The sequence below is a fragment of the Ruditapes philippinarum genome, unplaced genomic scaffold, assembly GCF_026571515.1.
Source record: "Ruditapes philippinarum isolate M1 unplaced genomic scaffold, ASM2657151v2 ctg6475_1_1_1_1, whole genome shotgun sequence".
In the NCBI taxonomy this organism is placed as follows: domain Eukaryota; kingdom Metazoa; phylum Mollusca; class Bivalvia; order Venerida; family Veneridae; genus Ruditapes; species Ruditapes philippinarum.
In genome coordinates this window covers 12,278-37,131 of record NW_026855765.1, presented here as the reverse complement: position 1 = coordinate 37,131, position 24,854 = coordinate 12,278, and the positions used below count along the sequence as shown (strand labels likewise).

The 24,854-nt window shown below is 31.4% G+C and overlaps 1 protein-coding gene across 11 annotated transcripts in view; it reads left to right on the top strand.

The window, feature by feature from the left end:
- The window catches only part of LOC132744299 (probable phosphorylase b kinase regulatory subunit alpha), a 48,562-nt gene that overhangs the window by 16,089 nt on the left and 7,619 nt on the right, over positions 1 to 24,854 (top strand). For 2 of the 11 annotated variants that reach the window (XM_060732954.1, XM_060732953.1), the window contains exons 15-26: positions 3,937 to 4,101; positions 7,019 to 7,186; positions 9,821 to 9,880; positions 12,839 to 12,880; positions 17,410 to 17,445; positions 18,788 to 19,040; positions 19,250 to 19,325; positions 19,800 to 19,954; positions 21,334 to 21,412; positions 21,897 to 22,026; positions 22,670 to 22,768; positions 23,629 to 23,664. In XM_060732954.1, the coding sequence (XP_060588937.1) occupies positions 3,937 to 4,101; positions 7,019 to 7,186; positions 9,821 to 9,880; positions 12,839 to 12,880; positions 17,410 to 17,445; positions 18,788 to 19,040; positions 19,250 to 19,325; positions 19,800 to 19,954; positions 21,334 to 21,412; positions 21,897 to 22,026; positions 22,670 to 22,768; positions 23,629 to 23,664 (1,299 nt within the window). Of the gene's footprint in view, positions 1 to 3,936; positions 4,102 to 7,018; positions 7,187 to 8,202; positions 8,218 to 9,820; positions 9,881 to 12,838; positions 12,881 to 15,014; positions 15,045 to 17,409; positions 17,446 to 18,787; positions 19,041 to 19,249; positions 19,326 to 19,799; positions 19,955 to 21,333; positions 21,413 to 21,896; positions 22,027 to 22,669; positions 22,769 to 23,628; positions 23,665 to 24,854 lie in introns of all 11 variants that reach the window. The other 9 variants (XM_060732961.1, XM_060732956.1, XM_060732959.1 and 6 more) reach the window with 8 other exon arrangements.

Below are 24,854 nucleotides of genomic sequence, written 5' to 3'. Positions count from 1 at the left end.
TTGACAGGTTCATCGAGAATATGGAGTACATTAAACAAACTAATATTGATGAATTTCTAACAAACTAATATATCTACATCTCTCTCTTGATGGTACACAATTTGTGTTATTTAATGGCTTTTTGTTATACTTTTCGTTACATCACATGTGGGTGGGATTTCGGGATTTGTTTCATATATGCTTCTAAAAATTTTTGTTTACTGCTTTTGTAATGGAAGCTTCTGTAACTGGTTATCAGAACTGCTCTTGTTATATATGAACATTGACATACCTTTAGCCTGATGATAGGTACAGAATTTGCATATCTGACCAGTGCAGACAAAATGCAGACGGCACATCTTTCCTGTCTGATCATTGTCTGCACTGTCATACAGGATGTACAGTACATATTTTAATTTTTTTCCCTAAAAATGATGAATGGTTTTGTCCAAATTGAAAATGACAATTCCATCTAAGATATTTAGGGTGGTTAAAGTTATTATGGCTAGATAACAGTTTTTGTAGAATCATTGGTTGAAAAAAGTTACATCAAACTTGATGTTAAAACAAATACTTTTTCCATGATACAAATTCTGTTCAGCAGGATGTGAATTTACTTCAGTAGATATTGTACTTACATAATATAATCAATGAGTTTTAAAACTTTAACATTTTATATTATATATAAATTAATTCTAAAAAATAAAAGTGGTAATGACTTAATATTTTAGATTTCTAAATTAAAGATATATAAGCCATATAATGGTTTTATACTTGAATATAACCTCTGAAACAAAAAAATTAATATCAACATATTAATAAAAAAGATACAGATGCTAAGATAATTAATAACTTACCAGTAAAAATTTCAATTCACAATATATTTACTTAGCATCTAAAAAAAGCTTATCACCTCTTTCACCTCTACCTACATGTATCTCTTCTGCAGGCTGTCTAGCTGGCCCTACTTTTTCCTACATTTATCACTCAAGCTCTGTTTCCTTTTTATTTCCACAAAAATTATTGCCAATTGCTGTCAAATATGAAACATTTTAAAATGTTTCAAAAAGTTTTAAAATTAATTACCCTACCATATTTAATTACCCTACCATATTTAGTAGGGTTTCATTGTGCTGTAAAGAAGCTTCACAAAGTAAATTGATATTAAGTACAAGGCACAAAGAAATGTAAATTTTATACGAGGACAGTGCAGGTCACTTTTATTGTCATTGATCATGAAATCCTTTCTATGGCCATTCACACTGTACCATTGGTTTGGCATGTACAAATTTATCAGTTCCTTGTGAATGTGAAGGCAACTAGTACTGGTAAACTGCTTGACAGTCTGCCCAGGAATGATGCAGTTGCTGAACTATGCTCTAATGAATTCAAATGGCTTACTGCTATGATCCAAAGGATGTACTAACACGACCACCAATGTACATTTTATAAAAGAAAGTAAGGAAAGTAGGAGGGTGGATGATACATGTCAAAATGCTTCTTATTACCAAAAGTCAGTAACAAAGTCCATTATATGAAGTATGATAAGGGTTTCTCATAAAATATTTTGCTGGTATTTTTTTTTTCATCAAACAAAATGATCTCCAACTGTTTGAAGATTGTTAATATTGTGTATATATGTTGTTGTTGTACACTGTTCGTTATTTTGCTTGTTTCTCCATGTGGGAAGCCTTTTGGAATAAAATAAAATGTTTACTGTCCACTGTTAAAATGGCAAACAAAACAAAAAAAATTGTTAAAATGAGTGTGAAATGAAATACTTCTTAAAGGAACTCCACTGAAGTCCAGATGCCTAAAAACATTAAATTTGAATTTCTTACACAGGTTAACTTGGGCACTTTTTAGGGGGATTCTTAACCAGATTTGAGTTAAAAGCAAGTTAAAAGCATTTAACTGTTTTGTATTTCTAGTTTATTTTTAGCCTCACTATTTAAAGAATAGGGAGAGCTATTGTACTCATCCAGTTGTCAGCTTCTTAGCTTGGTACAAGGTGTTATCTTAAAAAGAACTAAGAGAGTGGGTTGGAACTTCACTCACTAATCTGACAGCATAATAGAGGTCTTTGTCCAAGTTCCGTAACTCTAACATGGAATTTTATAAAATAATGTGGCCTTTTTTGAACTATGAAATCTCTACATGATCCAAACTCTTGTTTTACTATCAAGCATTGAGAATATTCAAGCTCAAGGTCCTACCAACAGCTCTTGGTCATAATTCAAATAATTATGTTGGAAAAATGGACTTAGTGGACAATCTTAAATTTTACACACAAATTATTGGTCAAACTGGACATATACATATGTATATGGAAAAAATACTTCCAGTCTCGTCATGTCAAAAAACCACAGATGAGTCCCTTTAAAGTTAAATGATATTCCAAAATTGCCAGATACAAGTTTTGTCAAGTTTCTTGCCTGAATATATTTACCGTAAAATTCCTATTAAACGCCCCCCGGGGCTAAACATTTTCCAAAAGGGGGGCTATTATTAAAATACATTTTTCCTAAATCAAAAAATCACTGTAAATACATTTAGTGTTAGCAAGTGTTGGTAATAACATTAAAACTTGTAAAGGTTTTTTAGTTCATATTATACATATTTGTGTTTACTATAAAATAAAATGAATGATTTGAATAATATTATGTATTTAATTATGAGTTCAGCACTGATGAGTAGATTATTTTCATTATTAAAAGACCTGGGGTGCTTTATTAGGGGAGGGGCGTTTATTAGGAATTTAACGGTATATGAAGGTTGCAGGCCAGGTAAGTAACCAACAATATAGAGTCTAGATCAATGCTAAACAGTTCAGAGGCAGGTTAATGATTAACTAAAAAAAAAACGGAACAAAAAAAACTAAGTTTTACCCTTTGCATATGGCAGATGGACCATTGTAGATGTTAATTAAATGTTGTTGGAATATATACTGTTTGTACTGTACTGTTTTTGGTTGTTATGTTTTGCTGTTTTAGATATAGCTCTAAATTAAAAAAAAAAAGGAAAATGAATGCCATCTTAGGTCAATGAGAATAATATTATAGAAAGTAGTGAAGCTTATAGGTGTTCTGAATTAGAATTTTCAGATTTAATGTATGTGAATATAATATCCTGTTTGAGATTGCTTAGTTATTTTTATAGTGATGGCATAATTATTTTTGTAGTGATTGCATAGTTATTTTTGTAGTGATTGCATAGTTATTTTTGTAATGGCTGTTAGGTAGTTTTTCCATTTAATTAGAAATTTTTGTTTTGTCTTCCATTATTGTGTTCTCTGTATACAATGCATGCTCTCTGGCGTACTGTACTGTTAATTTTTAAAGTTTCTTGCTCAAATAATTTTCTTAATTATATTTTCTGTGAAAGATTTCACAATCGTAACTATTTCTAAACCTCAGAAATTTTATTATTTTGATTATAGAATAACTACTTTTGATATATATTAACTTTCAGAAAATTTTATCAAGATTATTTATAAACTTGTGAAATATTTAATATTTTTAAGTTGGCTGATTTTCTCTTTATTTCAAATGCTATTCTATGATGTCTTTTAGGTTTAAAATTGTTATCATTCGGTTTATCCCTTAATCTGCTGGAAGCAAAATTGATAAACCTTACCACCAGTAGAGAGCCAGGCTGCACATCTCTGTAGTCTGACCAGGCTCTCTATACTGTTGGGTGACTAACTTAAAATTTTGATCTTGATAACCCCAAAGTTCATAATGGACTATTCCAATAATGGAAGCTGGACTAGTCCATGTTAGAAATTCAGCAGGTTAAAGGCTTATACTGCTCACAATATTTTACGAATATTGATTTATTTTGCTGATTTTGTAAAAAAAAAGAAAAAAGAGTAATACCGTACATGTATAGTTTCAACTTCTGTAATGTATACAAGTAGATGTAACTTGGATGTAATATATATTGTTTCATTTATAGATCAATATGGAGAACCCCCAAGCTCTCTGATTGGTACCCTGAAGAAGTTACAAAGTGGTTATATAGCTGGTACCCGTGTTCACCTAGGACTGTTGTCAGATTTCATCTCAACTTCCTGTGTAACCAAACTAAGTTTTGTGAGGGATTTTGACCAGTCTAATGAAAGTGTGTATATACAAAATATATAAAAAAAAATGTTTTACTAAAGCGTTTAATTAATTTTGTTCCAGTGATATGAGCCTAGAAGCCTAAAAAATATGGCTTTTTATTGATACTCTATCTAACTTGTGTGTAAATTTATATATTTATAATTTATGTTCTTTTATCATTATGAGGGGAATCTTTCTACAAGTAAAAAATTTACGAGACTATGCTTATCAATAACTGTTACATGTACATTTAAAACTAGGTTTACAATGCAAAAAGGGTAAGTAATTTTTAGTCACTGACTTAACTTCTTGTACAAGTTTGAAGTCTGAAATGGGCAACGATTCTTGTATGGGAAAGATACCCTGTTACTGTAAAGTAGATTGTCTGTCTTTAGTCAGTTTGTGTGTTGGTTATGTATTTAGTGGCACAAGAGGTTTATATATGACATATTGCACCAAGAGTTAAGTATGAAATCTGTTGTATGACCCAAATATACAAGCAGTGCATGGAATAGTCCATTGATAAAACTGGCTTGTAATGCAGGGAGTGTGGGTAATTCCCTGCTACTCGTGTTTAAGATACAAATATTAATATTAAAAGGTCTTTACCTCCGCTGTTTGAAGAGGCTATCCTACACCAATATCCAAGACTCACAACTATGTAAATGGAATCCTCCTCTATGTTAATTCTTACATTTATAGCTAGGCTGAAGTTTTATAGTTTTACTATCAAGCACAGAATTGTCGAGCATCCTGTCCTTCTTATGGCTGGTGTTAAATTATACTTTTACAACTAAGTTCTGGTGTACTGGTGCTTTACATTTGTGCTTTTTGATCATCTGTGGGCATAAATCTCTAGAACCAAGAATCTCTGTACACTGCACTCTATCCTCCAATGAAATATCACCATTTTCCTAGAGAAGGTCCTTCATTTGGGTTTCAAGTGGCAACTGTAAATGTGTATGACACACAAAATATTAGCATTATGTAAAGAATACAATGGCATCATCCAAGAAAATTACCGTATTTCTCCTTATTAACATGCCCAGGTGCATAACTTTTTCCAAGGTATGTGTCTGTTTGATTTTTTTTTTCCTCTTTTCTTTAAGAAGCTCGTGCACAGTTACGACTGAAAATCAAGAAAACGATTACTATATTGAAACAAAATAAGAGTCCTCTGATGTAGGTGGAACTAAGTAAACACTTCTTTACCTAAATTGATGAATTAAGACAATGTTTTATTAGTGCTAACTTTTGTCAAGATTGAAAATGGCACTCCCATTGCAATGGGATGAGGGAGCCGCAATTAGGGCAGGGATAATAATAAGGAGAAATACGGTACCATTATACACATTAAGGTATTTCTGGTTTTTATTAGCTCGACTATACAAAGTAAATGGAGAGCTGTCCTACTCGCCCCGGCGTCCGCGTCCAGATTTTAGATTAAAGTTTTGGTGCAGTAAAATATTTTTCACTATAACTTTGTCATTTCTTAAGGTATCAACTTCAAACTTCAAATATATGTTCCTTATCATCAACCACATCTTATGTGACAAGGTTCATAACTCTAGCACCAATATTTTCAGATTTATCTCCCCTTGAACTTAGAATTTCCTTAAAAAATACAATTTTTTACTGTTACTTCTTTATTTCTTAGGGGATCAACCTCATACTTCAAATATATGTACCTTATCATCATCCCCATCTTATGTGACACCATCTTATGTGACAAGGTTCATAACTCTAGCACCAATATTTTCAGATTTATCTCCCCTTGAACTTAGAATTTTCCTCAAAAAATACTATTTCTTACTGTTTCTTCTTAATTTCTTAAGGGATCAACCTCATACTTCAAATATATGTACCTTATCATCATCCCCATCTTATGTGACAAGGTTCATAACTCTAGCACCAATATTTTCAGATTTATCTCCCTTTGAACTTAGAATTTTCCATAAAAAATATTATTTTTTACTGTTACTTATTTATTTCTAAAGGGATCAACTTCATACTTCAAATATATTTACGTTATCATCATCCACATCTTATGTGACAAGGTTCATAACTCTAGCACCAATATTGCAAGAATTATCTCCCCATAAACTTAGATTTTTTTACTAGAAAAATGTTATTTTTTATTATATTATTTTTATTTTTAAAGGTATCTACTTCAAACTTCAAATACTTATTCCTTATCATCAATTACATTTTATGTGACAATGTTCATAACTCTTGAAGCAATATTTACAGATTTATCTCTCTTTGAACTTAGGATTTTCTTTAAGAAATATAATAACTTCTTTACTTTTTAAGGTATCTACTTCAAACTTCAAATATATATTTCTTATCATTACACAAATGTTGTGTGACAAGGTCCATTACTCTAGCATGACTATTTCTATCTAGAATTATTCCCCTTGACCTTGGAATTAATGTTAACAAATGTTATTTTTTTACTATAACTTAATACATAATTATACATAATTGATTTTTCTTTCATAGTTTTGTCCTCCTTACTGCGTCCAGTATTTTATTAGTTGGCTTCGCTGTCTCCTGTGACAGCTCTTGTTTTCTTCATTGTTGTCATTAAGGATATGGAAAAACAGATATAAGTCGATCATTTAATCTTGTTCTATGTATAGCATAACATTTTACCTCCTTAAAACATGAGGAGGAGAGTACTCGGTTAAAAAAATAGTTTAGCATTACACTTTAAGTATCTTATTATTTTGTTTTTTCATTCATTTCAAGTGTACAAATTGTCACGGTTCAGAACTGTTCACTATTTGGGAAAAAAGATGTTTAAGTGGCCGAATAGCTAAGTCAGAAGATCAGCAGAACGGTATTCCGAGGGTCACTTGTTCAAGTCCCGGTCAGACTGCAGATCTTTCTCACCCTGTGACACAAATTAAAGAACTTTTTTTTTCATACAGTTGACACACAGCTGATGAAGTTGTTGAGTGATGTATTAAAGAGGTCATCACCGCGACAAAGATTACTCAGTTTCGGCAAGAAGGCAAGCCGTTCATACAGACATAGTTCCGTTAGGGGAATCGTACGACGGTCAAGGTCTATAAATGTAGATGCTGTTGACGTTCAAGGTAAGACAACATTTTATGACTTTGTTTCTAAATATAGAACAAAATAAACCTTCTGCCTCGGGATCTTTGGACTACTTTATGTTTATATATAGAATGAATAGACTGTTGCTAAGGGTCTTGGGACTTCTTTATGTTTGTAGTTTAATTTTCATTCTTCACATTAAAATGGCCAGTTTAATCTATTAAATTTTAAAAATTCAGAAAGTGAATTTAATTTTTAAAGTTTTCAACAAAAAAAATCCATTTTAATGTGATGAAGTTTTTGTTTCGTCAGTATTTGTTATTATTTTCATTTAAGTAAATGAATAGCATTTAATTTGTTATAATTTTACTGTATTTTTCATTTATTGTTGATTGAATTCTTTTCCTATACTTTCCAATATTTTAACATTTTATGTTTATCTTCAGTTATAGTAATTTATAGATATTATCTGGTTAAAATATGAGTATAATATAATTATTATCTAACAAATTAATATATTTGTAAGCATGACTTTGTAGAATTTTTATTTAAAGTATACTCTAAACTTTCTTGTTTTTTTTATGTTATATAATTTGCAGTCAGTTCATTTGCATACCCATGTACGTCTGTGTCGGTGTTCATGTCTGGAATTATTTGTATATTAGAAATAAGGACATGTTTTCTTATTATAAACTTGTGTAAATAATTGAGAGAGAGAAAAAAACATACATTATATTGTCTCCAGATAATCCATGCATTTGCATATTTTAAATTGAATTTGCATATTGATATCATTAATTTGCATATTGATATCATTAATTTGCATATATGGTATTTAAATATGTACTTTGCATATTTGAATTATAAGTTATTGTGTATATTAATTATAAAGGAAGCCCCATGATAATTCTGTATGGCTATTAATTGTTGGAAAGTTATAGCTGATAAAAATTTAATAACTTTTATAATCATTGTATTTGCATACATTACCATAAAGGATTGCATATTCATTAATATTCATAACCTGAGACTAATTAATATTAATGATATTTAGCTCTTCGACAGACAGGTATGGTTAAGATTATAACACAAACATTTTACGGGAAAATATGACTGAAAATCTTATTGCTTTTGCCTGGCAACTGCTGCACGTTTGTTCAAAGATCAAAGTATCTTCTATAACCAAGACCCTTTTTATTTAAAAGATAATTTAACAAAAATTTGAATAAGAATTATTTAATATTTTGGTACTGATTTAAATGTTTGAAAAGAAAGAGTTAAATACTAACAAGAGTCAGTATGATTTGTAATAAAAGAAAGTACAGTGAATATATGCCTGAGTCTTGCGAACAAATGAATTTGGTTTGTTGTAAAATCTGAATTTTTATGCAAAATAATGGCAGGTTTATTAACTTAATATTATTTGCACATAACCCTTTAACCCGCCAGCAAAATCCCTTTTTTAACTGGCAATATTGGCGAAATGTTAATAAATTTGAGCCATATATAATTATTGTCAATAATACTCATTAATATTGTATATTTGTTATTATATGCATATTTATGGCTTTCCTTACCTTTGTTAATACATATAATATTGTACTGAATAAATTAATTTATGGTTAATTAAATAATTGATATTCTTTTGAGAGTGAATTTGGAATTAAAATGTGGTGAATTGAATCCTTGTAAATGAAAGTTATGGTAGTAGTGAGTGGGGTCTATATAATATATGTAATTGTTGGGCTTTTATAATTATGTTCTCCCTTTGTACACAACCTCCCTGTAGGGTTTAGTAGGAAACTCTTGTATTTATACTTCATTTACAATTGTTTTACTTTATACCCTCAAAGTCAACTGTTTTACATTATACCCTCAAAAACAATTGTTTTACATTATACCCTCAAAATCAACTGTTTTCCTCAAAAGCAACTGTTTTACATTATACCCTCAAAATCAACTGTTATACATTATACTCTCATTAGCAACTGTTTTACATTATACCCTCAAAATAATTTGTTTTACATTAATCCAGCAAAATCACTGGGTCTTTTTTACTCTAAAAAAACAACAAAAAACAAATACCAAAAAATGATAAGGACTTTTATGTTGGAGGGAATTAAGAACTACTTTTGCAGAAAATTTTATAAAAAAATGAAGTTATGTGAATATTATGATAGCAAGGCCAAATTAATCGGGCTCTGCCATAACTTAATTTTATGTTTTAAGTAATAAATTGCTTACAAAGTCATGTATTTAACCCAGGGATAAAATTTCATATATATTTTGATTATGAAAAAATTATAATAAACAAGAAGGTAACTGGTAAATATCTGTATGTCAGATAAATTCTTTTTGCGGAATTTGAGAGTACATGTAATGTTTAATGTAGAATCTAATATTGAATAAAATTTATGTTTTTTTCCATATTTTTAGTCATTTGAATACCAGCTACAACTATAAAAAAAATTAAAGAAGATTTTAGCTGATACACAGATTTTTGTATATCATTTGATTGAAACAGAGACTAAAATTTTACAGAAACTGTCTTTGACCAAAATACTTACAAGTTTCTTAGCAGCTCTACCTAACTTGTATACATGTATCGTGTTTATGTTTTTATTGTATATGTTTTTATTTCGCTGGCTCTATGTTTGTTTTTCTTTCTTGAGCTATACATGCTCAGTTAAGGCAACGTGGGATTCACATTGCCCCGTCTCCAACAAGTCCAGGTACGTCTTGCCTCTAACGGACAGGAATTCATGTACCTTTTTATTTAACTCTTAACATCTTGCTAATATTCCATCCTACTTTTTCTATTGTGAGGTGATATTTTACTTTATACAAACAGAGATGCAATTTGTCAATGAATGGGAACATTGAGTCTTTTACAAAAATTATACATCTAGAAAAAAATACACACCAAACAACGCAACACCTTTTTAAAGATCAATGTTTAAATAATTAGTTTTGAAGTTATATATCTGAAACAAAATTTTGAGATTTGGCTTCAAGTGTGAAAAAGTGCCTGAATTTCTGTTATTGGCCAAGCTCACAATTTTGTATGTAAGATATGAATGACAATTCTTATTGAAACATAATACATGTAGATCTACTTGTAAAATGTATTTACAAAATACCGTTATTTGAAAATGAATAATGATTATCATGGCATTAATTCTGCCATTGGAAAGGCAGTATTGGCTTCCATAAATTGATATCGGAAATAAATTAAGTTTGATAGTTTGCATCTCTGACAGTAAAGTATGTGTAATTTTTCACCTGCTTTATATAGTGAAAATCTACTGCTTTTACATTGATGCACACACACAATTATGTTGTGTACTGAATAATTCAACATGGCTGATAGATGCGATATTATTCATATAATGCACATTGTGAGGACTGTGTAATAATCATTATTTAAAGTGTGTAAAAAAAAAAAACACACATATATATATAAAGGACTTGTTTAACAAATTTGAAAGATGCCGGCAATATGTTGTTAGAGTCAATCATTTCTGCGCTCATTTCTGCGCTTGATGAAGCAAGTTCACAAAAGCCCTTTTATTTCAGGGACTCCACTGAGGTTTTTTGACATGAAGGGACGAAATATTTTTTCAAGATTAATGTTCGATTTGATGTAGGTCTAGACCAATGTTTGTGCAGAACTTCAGATCATTCGTTCACTCCATATTCAGAATAAATATTCTAATTGTGAAAAATGACAAAAGTTGGCAATCCTTTTCACATAAGTTGGGCTAAGAATAGCACAAAAATACGATTTTTTCGTTTTTTTCGAGTATGTTTCTAAAATTAATGATCTTTTGATTTTCTGTTTTAAGTGACCCAACTTATCTATGTAAGGAATTCAAATTTTGTTTTCTTAGGCTTTTGTGCCTCAGTGGAGTTCCTTCCACATTTTACTTATTGAAAATGGTAATGTGAAAGCAGTATTTTTCTTGTGTATTTTTCTAACATCTTCAACATGACAGTTTGGTGTATACATTATAATAGGTTGTAGGCAATATGGCGATTTATATCGTAATTTAGGTTCAAAAGCCTTTTAGCATGGCACTTTTATTATATACATATTATACTCCTTGTAGCCTATACAGACTGTTAAATATCTCTTTAATTATATATAGTTACACTTGTATACAAGTATGAATCTTCATTATATTTCAGCATTTCAGAGGATTCAATAATATTAAACATTTAGAAATGAGAATTTATATTGTAGAAAAATCGTTCACTGTGTACATGTATTAAGTAATAAATATTTCCTACAAATAGTTACATTTTAATGTTGATAAAATATCTGATACATGTACTTTACCTCTCTGAATAAAGTAGATTTTGAAATTGAAAAACAAAAAGAAAATACTTTACCAGTACTGAGAATAGAGAGGTAAATTCAAGATACCATAGATATAAGAAAATTTTCATAAGTATTTTTTTTCTGCTTTCACCTTTACTGACAAAAAGAAAAGTCTTTTGATCCTAAATATTTACTGCTGTTCTTAGTTAATACACAGATTAAATGTGTGTTTTTTTGCTTTAACTTTCTGTTTATAGAACCATTTTGCGTTTTATCCTATATGTTTTCTACACAGAAAATAGATGTTAGTCAAGCATCTTGGCTTATTTACTCTCATGAGCACAAAATTGCTTATGATGAGTCATTTGGATCCCCTCTGTCCGTTTAACTTTTTGTATCCACAATGTCTGGAAAGAAATCCTGTGTGTTCGTGTCAGAATGGTTTAGGTCATTGACTTCAAAACACTTGCCCCTCACCACTGCGGCTTCAAATCCCGACTTCCAGGTTGTACATTCATGCCTGAAATAATGCACCTGAAGTCTTCTAAAGCTGGAAAGTAGTCAAATGACCCATATTGTGTATTTTGACATGATAATCCCTTAATTAAATAATGGTCACTTCCCGATTTTTAGAAGAAAAAGTCCCTTTAATGTTGAACTAGGCTGCTTTGGATAGGTAGAGCGATAGAAGGCCATTAAGGTCATCTTGTATCAATTTTGTTCTGTTTTATCATCATATCATGCATTTAATTCATCTTGTTAAACACATTTCACTTAACTCAGTACAATGTATCAAACAGGCTCCCATTACTTTTGATAACTAACATAGGTTTTTATGAGTTTTACAGAAAATATGTTTAACTTTTAGCCTGCCGGATTCCACCCATGTGACTAGTGCAGACCAAGATCAACTTGCACATCTGAGACTGATATTGGTCTGCACTGTTGTCAGTACAAAAATTTAAATTTTTCCTTAAGAAATGATAAATGATTTTGCCTAATTGAAATACGGACAAATAGGTTTAAGACTTAAGTGTGGAAAGGGTAAATTTGATTCTGTTATGTTTTGTTTGTAGTCTTGAAATAGAATAAGGAGCTCTATACCTCTTTAATGTAAAGTTAAGCTAGAAGTGAAATGATATTGATGTCGGAAAAGTAATCATTGAATCAAATTAAACTTTTTTTGTATAATGATCTCTCAGAAAAGAAGAAAAAGTTACTTTTGTGCCCTTTTATATACTCACTTGTTCTTTTATTTTATTATATATAAGTTGTGTATTGAATTATGTTTCATATTTCTTTCTACAAAGTTTCATTATAGATTTCTATACTTTATATACATATACTTATTATACCATGTAAAATGCAGAAAAAATAAAGCATTCCAAACGGATGGCAGTGATCTTTGGGCGTATGTATGATTTGAAACTTAAACTAGCTTTGGATGACTAGGGGAAATTTTGTAGATGTTTTCCGCTTTGATTATTTCTATGCGTAGCTGCAAATATTTACAATACACATTTATATAATTTATGTCTGTGTCTTTTTTCTATTGCATATTTAAAAGTTTTTTTTAGCATATTGCAAGCTAGAATTTTTTTGTCTGAATATTTGTAGATTCAATTTATTGCTTGCAATTATAATTTATATCACTTTCAGAAATTGGCAAAATATTTTTTTATGAATATGAAAACTCATTTATATGTTTGTACATTCGTTTGTATAGATATGTAAAACTATATTATATGTACATGTACTTGAAAAGTTAAAATAACAATTTTTTCATTAATTTAGATGATATTTATTATTATAAAACAGTGTAACTTAAAGATAGGAAAAAATCAAGGTTTTTGTTGCTTTTTACACTTCTATAACATGCTGTAACTTTTAACATGTTTGTAAAGCTATTAGCTGTAAATAAAAAAAACTTCCAGGCAACTTCTTACATTAATTGTGTTTACTAAAAAAACAAAATGCCTGACAATATTTATAGAGACACTGCCAACTTAAAAACAATCTATTGACTGTTAAAAAGTGAAGTTGAAGTAAAAGTTTAATTCATTGTAACACCATCTAAATACAATGCCGTTTTTACAAAAATCATGAAACTCCACTAGAATTATCTTCCTGTCAACTTCCGAAAAGTTAGGAAAAAAAAGTTTTATGACCTTATTAAAAGCAATTTAGATCCATTGGATTAAGATTAATTGATACTGTCTCTCTTTGATTACAATTTAGTGTAAATGGTGTAGTATTTATAAAGGGGAGTAACTCATGGGAAAATAATGTAAACATTGTCAGTGTTTTAACTTTCATTTTATTTTTTCTGTCGACTTCTCAGTAACTAATATTTCAAATACTTAAACAGAAAGCAGATTGTGTAAAGACAGTACAAACTTAAACTTTCATACTAACTAAGTCTTGTATTTTCCTGAATACCCATTGTATTATTGAAAACTTATTTCCAGTTTGATTATTTGTAAACAGGAAGTAAAAATATCAATTGTTCAAACAGGTTTTAGAGCTAATCCCTGTTCCAGCACATTTATACATGTAGATAGTTCTTAGAAACAAACCACCTTTTATACACGGAATTATAGGCTTCCAAACTAACATTTTTATCACCATGTCTTTATTTTTGTACATGTCTTGTTCAGTGATTATTTACATAATACATATGTGAAAATGTTTCCAACAACGAAGATGAATTTGGGTTACCTATGTGTACATTGTGGACTTATCACTATAAATGAGCCCTGTCATGACAAAACCAACAAAGTGGGTTTGCGACCAGCATGGATCCAGACCAGCCTGCGCATCCGCGCAGTCTGATCAGGATCCATGCTGTTCGCTTAACCACTCTATTACAAGTAGAGAAACTGATAGCGAACAGCATGGATCCTGACCAGACTGCGCGGATGCGCAGGCTGGTCTGGATCCATGCTGGTCGCAAACCCACTATGTTGGTTTTGTCATGACGCGGCTCAAATACTGGAATGATGATGTCAAAGTGGAAGTGCTTCCAATTCCATTGACAGCTTATATAGAATATGTTGCTAGTGTCTGATATTACAAAATTTATTAGGCAAGGCTTATCAGGCATGCACTGTGAGACGTCAATGTAATGACATGATAAAAGCCTTTCTGTGAAGTAAATTGTTAGGATTTGCTTTCTCTATTTACCAATGTAAGATACTTGTTATATATCTTATGATATTTGTTTGCTGCCACACTTTGAATCTGTTTTTACTATGTGTTACAAGGCTAATCAAAAGGTTTTGACTTGTAAAAGTATTATTCCAGGCAGAACTGCCAACCTGGCATTTGACATAGCCTGTAAAAATTAGTGACAGATTTAACAAGTTTGCTTTTAAAATCTTTGGATCTGAATGTGTGTTGTTTTTGTTGGTTTGATTTTGGGGTATTTTTTTGGCACAAAGATGTCACCACAAGACTAAATCCTGAAAAATGGATTTTTGTGTCTCGTTTACAAAACAATACTTTATTTTATTGCCCATTTGCACTTTTACACTTGTTATATTCAGATGAAGTTTTTCTAAGTTTTGATGGAGGAGGTAAAATCAGTACGGCATGATTTTGTGCATGTTATTTTGGGACTTGATATTACTTTGTATGGTTGCCACCTCTGGGATTTCTAGGGGTCTTTTTGCAGTAATTTTCCTGTCTCGTTTTGCAGTAAATTCTTGTTTGGGATTTTTTCATCACTTGACATTAATACTTTCTGTGTACCATTGTCCTGTCACAAATTGTCAAACTGACTCATAACTTCATGTATTTGTGAAATTATAACAAAACAAAGTTGTTATTCAGTTGTCCACTCCAGTATTTTCTTGTTACCTTTATAATATTGCATTTTGTTTTTTCTAATATACACAATAGTCTGGGTTTCATAGCTTATGAAATTGACAGTGTTTTAAGGTGAACTGTTTAAAGCAATTTCAAAGCAATTGTCTATCTTGATGCGGAGCTCTTTTTTCTCTCCTCAAAATGTTTACTTTGAAATAGCTAGGGTTTTTATATTTTTGACGGAAGACTATAAGTTTCCTGCGAGGGATTATTTGTTTCATGAGGGAATATTTGTTTCACGACAAATCTTATGTATGAATATCTTTTATGATAGATAGTGGAAACTGATTGTTTAGGAAGATGCAAAAAATATTTGTTTACAGGTGTTAAGAATAGCATATAGTTGTGTATATTTAAATGAAGAATGTTTGCCAGTTTTGGAAGAAGTTGAGAAATCTGGAGTTTCATGTCTGTAAATATGTCTTGATTAACGTGCTTCTGATATATATGCTCTTGTATTTTACTGTGTATTACTTTTTTATTATATGTTTATGTGTTTCCTAATGTATCATTGTTATTCAATGAATTTAATTGTATGAGCTGTTTGAAATGTGGCGTTACGTTCTCAACTATAAATGTAATCCCGAACTGGGCAAATGTGGGGTTTTGTCCATGTAGTCCTGGGGTACAAACAAACTTTACCATTTATACAATTTCATGGAGCATGAATATGCTGAGGCCCACATGGAAGATCAGGAAACCGAATGTGCTAGCCTCATTAAATAAAGTTGTTACTTACTTACTTACTACTATTCACAATAAAATGATCAACCTGTTACACTTAATATTGATGTATTTATCAGGATACGGACAAAAAGCCCCCCCCCCCCCCCATCTAAAAATAACAAGGTGGACAAAAGCCCCTCCATGAAATTTACACATAGGACAAAAGCCCCCCATCAAAAATACAGGTAGGACAAATGTTTGATGGAATGGGGGGGGGGGCTTTTGTCCTACCTGTATTTTTGAGGGGGGGGGGGCTTTTGTCCTATGTGTAAATTTCATGGGGAGGCTTTTGTCCACCTTGTCATTTTTAAATGGGGGGGGGGGGGGCTTTGTCCAGGGGGGGGCTATTGTCCTACACTCTTATTTATCACATTGTGACCATAAAAGTTTGTTTATACCCCAGGATTACATAAGGAAAATGATTTTTTAATTATTTGTTTGAATTTCTTTGATGATCATATCATCATTATAAATCTACATAATTATAATCAGAACATGCAACATTATATTCTACTAACAAATAAATGTTTGATTTGACATCTTGCGGATCAAGGAAGATTTACATGATGTATTAACAGTCCTTAAGTGGAGATAAGAGGTCTACTGCGTTTTGCGTCTGGCCAAATGTTTAAGTAAATGTCCATCATAGCATTGATTGGCAATTTTGTTGACATTGAAGTTTTCAGAACAAAATTTTTTTAATTGTTGTAACATTTTAAAGCGCCTGAAAAAATTGAACTATTGTTGACATTAAATTTTGTTCTTCCTTTATATTATTATTGCATTAATAGGAAAATGGTTGAAATTTACCATACTAGAAAATTTTAAATGACAAAAATCTAAATAGAAATTTTAGTTCTTTTATTGTTAAAAAAAGGTAGGGTCATTTTACTTTATTCATCATTCCTTCATTAAACATACTTTATTGCAACATTTCATCATGCTTTGAGTTTTATCCTTTATTTTGATATTAAAGTTGTTTTTTGCTGTGTATTGTGTTTGTGAAAATGACTTGAGAGTGGTTCTTAATTTTTAGAATAATTGTCTTGCAAACTAATTGAATATAGTTTTACTATGAGTCAATATAATATGATAATTTTCTTAAATAATCGATGTATATCATAATATTTAATTTTTATATAGATTTAAAATCAAAGTAATGTACAGTAATATATTTTTATTTATAAGTAACCCATATATCACAGATTTTTACTTAATGTGTGCCTATGAAAAAATGAATTATACAAATGAATATAACACTTTCTTAATAATAAGTAAATTATACATTTATATTATCATTGCATATAAAACTGATGTGTAACAAACATATTGCATTGTTTATTTCAGAAGACCGCCCATTACCTGGCTCAGAACACCCAGAAGGTAAATATTTTACTCTGTTCAAGAACAAACAAACTTGATTACATGGGCGCTCACCAGATGGCTTTAACACTTTCCTTCATGAGCATAGTTTGAAAAATGGCCGTTTTGATTGAAACGCCCCCTGTTACAAGTTCAAACTGCTATGAAACTATGAAAAATGCTTGATACTGATGAAACTCGGCACAAATGTTGATTGGACCATAGCCTTTGTAACAACATGCTCAATCTTAAATTTCCCATTACCATGGCAATGGGGGACGTCTCAAAATTGCCAAAAATCACTATTTTGCATTATTTTTTTTTTCCATCAAAACTGATTGCAAAGTGCTGCAACTTCCCAATGAATTGAGATAGAGTAAAAGGATTTTCAGCTTTGGTTACACGTTACCTTACGATCAACCTGAGGCCATTTTTAGCCTTTCACATGTCAAAAAAATTTTGGGGGATCAAACATCCCCTTCTGGCAACCCCTTGATGTACCTTTTTGATAAAGGGGTGGCGCTGAAAAAGTGATCACTTTTTTATCAACATTTGTCAAATGAAAAAAAGTGTTTAATACCTAAATAGGGCATTTTTTCACTGTTTGAGGCTTCAAAAAGGGGGGGGGTTGGACGAAAAGCCGTCAAAACATGTCTATATGTGGTAAAGGGTTAAGGAAATCGGCAGAGTGTGGAAATAGCAATGTTTCAGAATGACTATGTTCAAGTAGTTTTGCATTGGATTTTCCAAAAGCTGTAAAATTGGTACAGTTGTTTTTGTTTGTTTGTGAAGTGATCACTGATGTTACTTGGCAGAAATCAATCAGCCGTTGTGTTACTATTGTGTGTTCATGTAAAAAGTAAAGAAAATAAAACTTGAAAGGAAAAAAAATACTGGCATGGATGGTTTTAAGCTGCAGAATTAAATCAACATAAGCTAATATTCATGAAGCCAGGTTTAAAAGAATTTAGCTGTAAAAAGTTAATATCTAGTCATTTTAATATCTAGTCATTTAATCACATCACAAGTTCAAGGTCACACTCAGAGGTCAATGTTTCAATACATAAAATATACACTCTTGTTCGTCCAAGCACTAATGCTCTTGCTTGTACCATGTTTTAGCGAAAGTTAAAACTTTTTTGAAACAGAGCAAAACCGATGGGAATAAAACAATTTTCCTCTTTATGGTATAATTTAATAAGAACTTGAAAACTAATGTTGCATTGATCAGTTAAGACTTTTCTTCTAAAATTTAAAAAATGTTTGTTCTAAAAATAGACATAATTTTCTTGTGAAAATTATATGATTATATATAGATGTTATACATTATAACTAACTTAATTGTCAATATTATCTTCTACAGAATCCTCCCACCATCATTTAAAAGATGCATCACCCTGGGCGTCTCCTGCACCTAGTCCGGTGCCGAGCCCGAAAGCAAGCCCACAGGGTTCCCCCAAGTTACAGAGAAAGAAATGGGCATTCAGTGAAAAACATGCTTTTACACAGGAAAACAACTATGAGAGTGTGAATGCCCATGAGTTAGTGGAGCAGCTGGCACAGTCAGAAAATCTCCAGGAACAGGCTGATATTATTCATTATCTGTACATGAAAAAGTAAGTGCTACATTTTATGTATTAGAAATAATGTAGGTTAACATTTTGTGATAAATGGAATAAGAAGTTAATGCAAAAATACAGAATGATATTTTTTTGTATTTTATTTTTAATGGCAGAACACTGTGAACTAACTGTGGTTTTCGTGTATTCTTGAGGTTAAACTTCATAATGAATTTCCTTTACGATGTATGATATGTTCATTTCAGAGGTACAGATTGGGATACAGAAGTTGATGGGAAATATTGTACAGTAGGAGAACTGTTATTGGAACTGTATGAAAAGGTATGTAAACTGGACATTGTTGTCATAACAGTCAAAGCTGGGTTTATAGACCACCTCTGTCCAAGTCACCCAAGCATTGTCTTATTCTACATGTAATAATGCTATCCTGTCAGCTTACGATACATCATCGGTTCTACTCAGGTGCCTAAAATAATGCACAAATGGGCACCTTAGGTCTTTCTCCACCATCAAAGCTTGAAAGTTGCCATATGAGCTATGCTGTACTGATGCAACATAAATCCAATCAAACAAAAAAACAGTTTTCAATCATTTCAAATGACAGGTTAATCAGCAAAATCTCTTGATTTCTTAAAATTGGAACAAACTTTTCATACACAATTAAATTTTTACTTAGAATAAACTTGTATATGTCAAGGCTACAAATGAAACAAGATTTTTTTTTATCAGTCCACGTTTGATTTCAGTGATAATTTGCCAATAAGATGTCACTTTACTTGTTTAATTATTTTCTAGGCCGGACATTTCAAGCAATGGTGGCTAGTGAGGCACGCAGCTGGTATGTTAAAGAAACGGGTTGAAGACCTGGCCCTAGCAGCCACTGATTTACTTGTGCGTCAGAAACAGCTCTCTGTTGGGCTACCCCCTGATAGCGAGAAAACTATTACCAGGTATATGATGATATGAAAATATGCATTGTTTATCTGACTTTCTTTGGTCTTATAATTTCATAAATGTTTTTTCTTTATAAGAAAAAAAAATAGGCATGGAAAAAAATTGCTTCTGTGCTTATTTTAACAACACTGCGAAATATTTATTCTTTTAATAATGCACATTAATTTTGTAATATCAATTTTCTTGGGATAATTATGATGTTTATATTAACCATATACACTGTTGCTATAGATTTATTAAACTGTTTGTATTTTCATTTTTCTTCTCAAATGACTTGTGTTGTATCATAAATTTGGTATAATGACTTTTGACAGGTTATATTGCCATATACAGTCCAACCCCGTTTATTCGAAGTGCCTGGGACTGAATATTTACTTCGAATAATCGAAATCGGAATCTTGTGATAGACGAAAACTACTCTACTTTGACCAATCATCGCAAAACTACCGTTTACAACACAAAACCTTGATAATGGCCGTGTTGTCACTACGGTATTTACAGCTAAACTCTGGTATTTTCGATTAGGATAAAGGCTCTCATGTAGCGTTACAATTAATGAAAAAATTGTTTTGGATGTTTTGACAAATTCACATAATACGGAATGTATAGAATTATTGCTGTCATCTTCTAGCAATTACAGTAACAAAATCGGACACGGTGCATAGCTTTTCATTTTCGGTAATTAAAGAACACACAAAGAGTTATTATCATGATTGTCTAATTACACGCATGACTGTGGATATTTTTCACAAGTCGACTGGTCAGCGAGTGGATCTGCGCCAATTAGTCTGGCTACGAATAATAATTATGCTGGCTTCGAATAATAGGCGTGAAATTCTTTCATAATTATATAATCGGGACCGCAATTTTACTTCGAAAAATAGGAGGTATTCGGATAATGCATTTCGAATAATACGCTGGTATTTATATTGTTTTATATAGAGACAAAAACGGGACCGCCGATCTACTTCGGATAACGCCGGGTATTCGAATAAAGGGTTGTCGAATAACCGGGGTCGGACTGTATATAGAAAGGTTGTTTTGTCCTAAAGCCCTTACCATACAGCTTGGGTTATATAACCTTTTACACTGAACCATATAACCTGTCAAATAGCCTTACAACTTATATTCGTTTCTGATGGTCATATATCTCTCAATGATGTTTCAGAAATCGTGTCAGAATAAAACTCTTGTCTCTTGCAGAGAATTTGGTTATTCATGGTTAGATATCTAGGAAAGCTGATTAGATGAACTCACCACCAAGATATGACCAAAAATAAGTTAAATTGAGAGTAAAATCAGACAAATTAACAAACTTATATTATAATATAATAATTATGTTAATATACAATTAATAATATATTACTATTTTCAGTCCATTACCACCAGATGAGCTTGCCACCATTATATACAGTGTATGTGGGGAAGATCTCAGCACAGCTTCTCTTACTCAGGTATTGATAGTTTTATAAATAATTCTAATAATATAACTGTACTGCAGATCTAAAATCTATTTATATTACACCTACATGGTTATCTCAACAGAGATTGTAAGTGATCTTGTTCAGACCCGAGTCTCTACATTGGGATCTCAGAATGATTTGGTTGTAGAAAGCCATTTGATCAAGTGTGTAATTTAAACAGTGAAAATGTATTCCATAAACTCTTGTAAAACAAGTGCATTCTGGTGTATTACCAAATTAATGTTTATGGCTTAAAGTCAACTTGCTTAATATCAAACAAACATAAAATATACTGTATGCTTAAAGCTTTTTACTGTCTTTTTTTACATGCCATGAATGGTAAAATATTTTTTTTTTAATCTTGACATCTTTGAGAGAAAAAGCAAAATATTGAAAGTGTAAATGAAATATAACTATTTATTAAGAGAATCTGATAACCTACTGGTAACTTAAAATCTGTATTTAATTATTTCAGGAGCTGTTGATATACTTAGCCATGTTTATCAGAACAGAGCCAAAACTTTTCAATGAAATGTTACGATTAAGAGTTGGTCTAATCATACAAGTGATGGCTACAGAGTTGGCGCGTCTCTTTAAATGTACAGGTATGTTACGACATCATTGAAGTCTTTCCAAACTAAACTGTTGATTTGATATTTATTGCATTCATTGTGTGTGTATATGAGTCTATTTTTACTCACCACTGGTTGCCCATATGACCGAGTCCTCCAAAAGAGTATTAGTCATTTTAGATTTTGGAGGATAGTGCAAGACACAGATACAGAAAGATGCCCGAATTCCAGAAGCTTCTATGGTTCTTTAGCATGCCTATTGTTTAAGCACCTATACACAGGGCCTCGATTTAAAGTCTCGTCCAAAAGACTGATTAGTAATTTTGGTTGGCCAGCCCAACTAGAATTAATAACAGTAATAACTTTCGTATGACAGCAGTTTAGAGCCAAGCCTGTCTGTATATATATTAACTACACTTTATATAAAATTCACAGCTCTATTGTAAAATTTCAAAAGTCCTGACATTAACTTTGAGCAGTTTTAGTTCTAAGAAGAAAAAGTCTATGATATAAACTCGTAATGATAACAGATAACTGCTATTTCAAATGTTGGGGGGGTGGGGGGTTTGGATTTTTTTTTTTATGTTCAGCTTAAATCTAGGACTGTTCCAATTAGATAAATATGTTTGTGTTTTAATCTAACTTCACAGATTGTCTTGTTTTATGTTTTGTTTAGGAGAAGAGGCCAGTGATCATCTTCTGAACCTGAGCCCATATGAACTTAAAATGATGTTACATCATATATTGAGTGGCAAAGAGTTCATGATTACTACAGGTAGGGAAACTTTTACTATAATTATAATTAAGTATAGGCAAATACCTAGTTTAGTCATGCCAGAAAGCTCGTCCCTGCAATTTTTACTAGACTCTATATTGCAGGATTTTAGAATTGTTGATCTTGAAATCTCTTTAAGAAAAAAGTCTTCAATTTTGAGCTTGTCAAATCCATTTCACCTGTAAAATGATGTAAAAGTTATTATCGAAGTTTAGATTAGAGGTCTGTTTGCAGACACTAGTTGTAATATTTTTACTCAGAGAGATAGATAAATTTTACATTAGATAGTAGCTTTTAGAAAATTTGCATTAGATATAGAGGCATTCAAAAAGAAAGAATTTACTAAGAGCTTGTCAATGTCTTCTATTACATTTCTATTTCTACATGTCACTAAAATCATCATCGTTTCCAGCAGCCTCAATTGAGCTGGGGACATATTGTTTATTGTCTTGACTGCCTGTAGATAAATCTATTTCAGAAATAATATATGGCTAGAATTTTCATACTTTGGCAAAACTGACCTATGAAAGGATCTTCTTTGTAACTTAATAAGATATGATCTTGATTCATACAATACCTTGGAACTTCAAAGTTCTGTTTTCAGTTTTAATTAAGGAAATTTCACCATACATTTTTATTGAAGAAAAGAATTTGAATGAGGCCATTTATATTTAATGAATGCATCTTAATTCTTTTAGATTTGTATTCATTCATTTATTTCATTCGTAAATGTAGAAACTAAATCTTTAACAAAAATTTCTGATTCTACAGTATATCAATATTGTGTTGAATTTTACTTTCTGATTACTCTTTTGAAGTTTAAAATTAATTGATTAAGTTTGTATGATGAAAATTAAAAGGGGAGGATGTAGACAGAGAAACCATTTTGGAATTATGTGAGCATTTTATTTGAGCTTTTTTCCCCCTATTTTATTTGAAAGGAGGTACAGGTCTTACATGGTATTTAGTCTCAAAATTTAACATCTGAGCCGTGTAACGACCAACATTATGCGTTTGCGACCAGCATGGATCCAGACCAGCCTGCGCTTCCACACAGTCTGCTCAGGATCCATGCTGTTCGCTTACCAACCCTATTACAAGTACCGAAACTGAAAGCGAACAGCATGGAGCCTGATCAGACTGTGCGGCTGCGCAGGCTGATCTGGATCCATGCTGGTCGCAAACGCATTATGTTGGTTTTGTAGTGACGTGGCTCATTTCTTTTTATCACATGACATAGCTTGAATTCAGTATAATACAATTATTGCGTAATTCTTTATAACATAAGGAAGCTTTTGCCATTTTTCAGCATTTTCTGGCTTTTAAACATAATGTCATTGTGATGAAAAGAATCTTGCATTTGTTGTTATTTCATTTCGACTTCCGATACTTTTTTTTACACTTGTTTAGCGTAAGTCTGCTTGAAATGTCAACTCATGTAAGGCCCTTTTATCTGTGTATGTTACAAGACAAATAGTTTTCAAACATGCATACTAACGCTGTTGTAATAGTTAAGTCAGCTTAGAATTTAGCAAACCAAATTGTGTAGTTTTCTGAATTACACTACTTCATTCATATTGAATTTTATTAATTTCTATCTTGTACATTGAACAAGAAGAAATTGCATATACCGTATTCCCGCATTTAAGCTCTCAGCTCCCTCCCAAGAACTCAAGTATATGTTTTTAGATGCAGAGTTGTATTAAGTGGTCTGAATCTTTGGACAGGGGGGGGGGGGTTAAATGAGTACTGGACAATATGCAGACAGAACTTTAAACAAAAGTCATTAGCCCTTAGAATTGTCTAAATGAGGATATTTGATACACAACAAATACCGAACTGCTCTTTATATTATTTTTTAAAAGGCAATTATCATAAAACTTAAAATTCTCAGTGTATGTATGTTTGACAATTATTTTCTTTAAGTAGAAGTATAGGTATGTCTGTTATGAAGGTGGTGTAAATGGGATTTTTCATGATTTCCTGTGGTATAGGAGGAATTGGTACAGCTTGACAGCACATTATGGACTTGTCCATGCCACCAGTATAGAGCTTGGTCAGCGGAGACACCCTTGCAGACTTACCA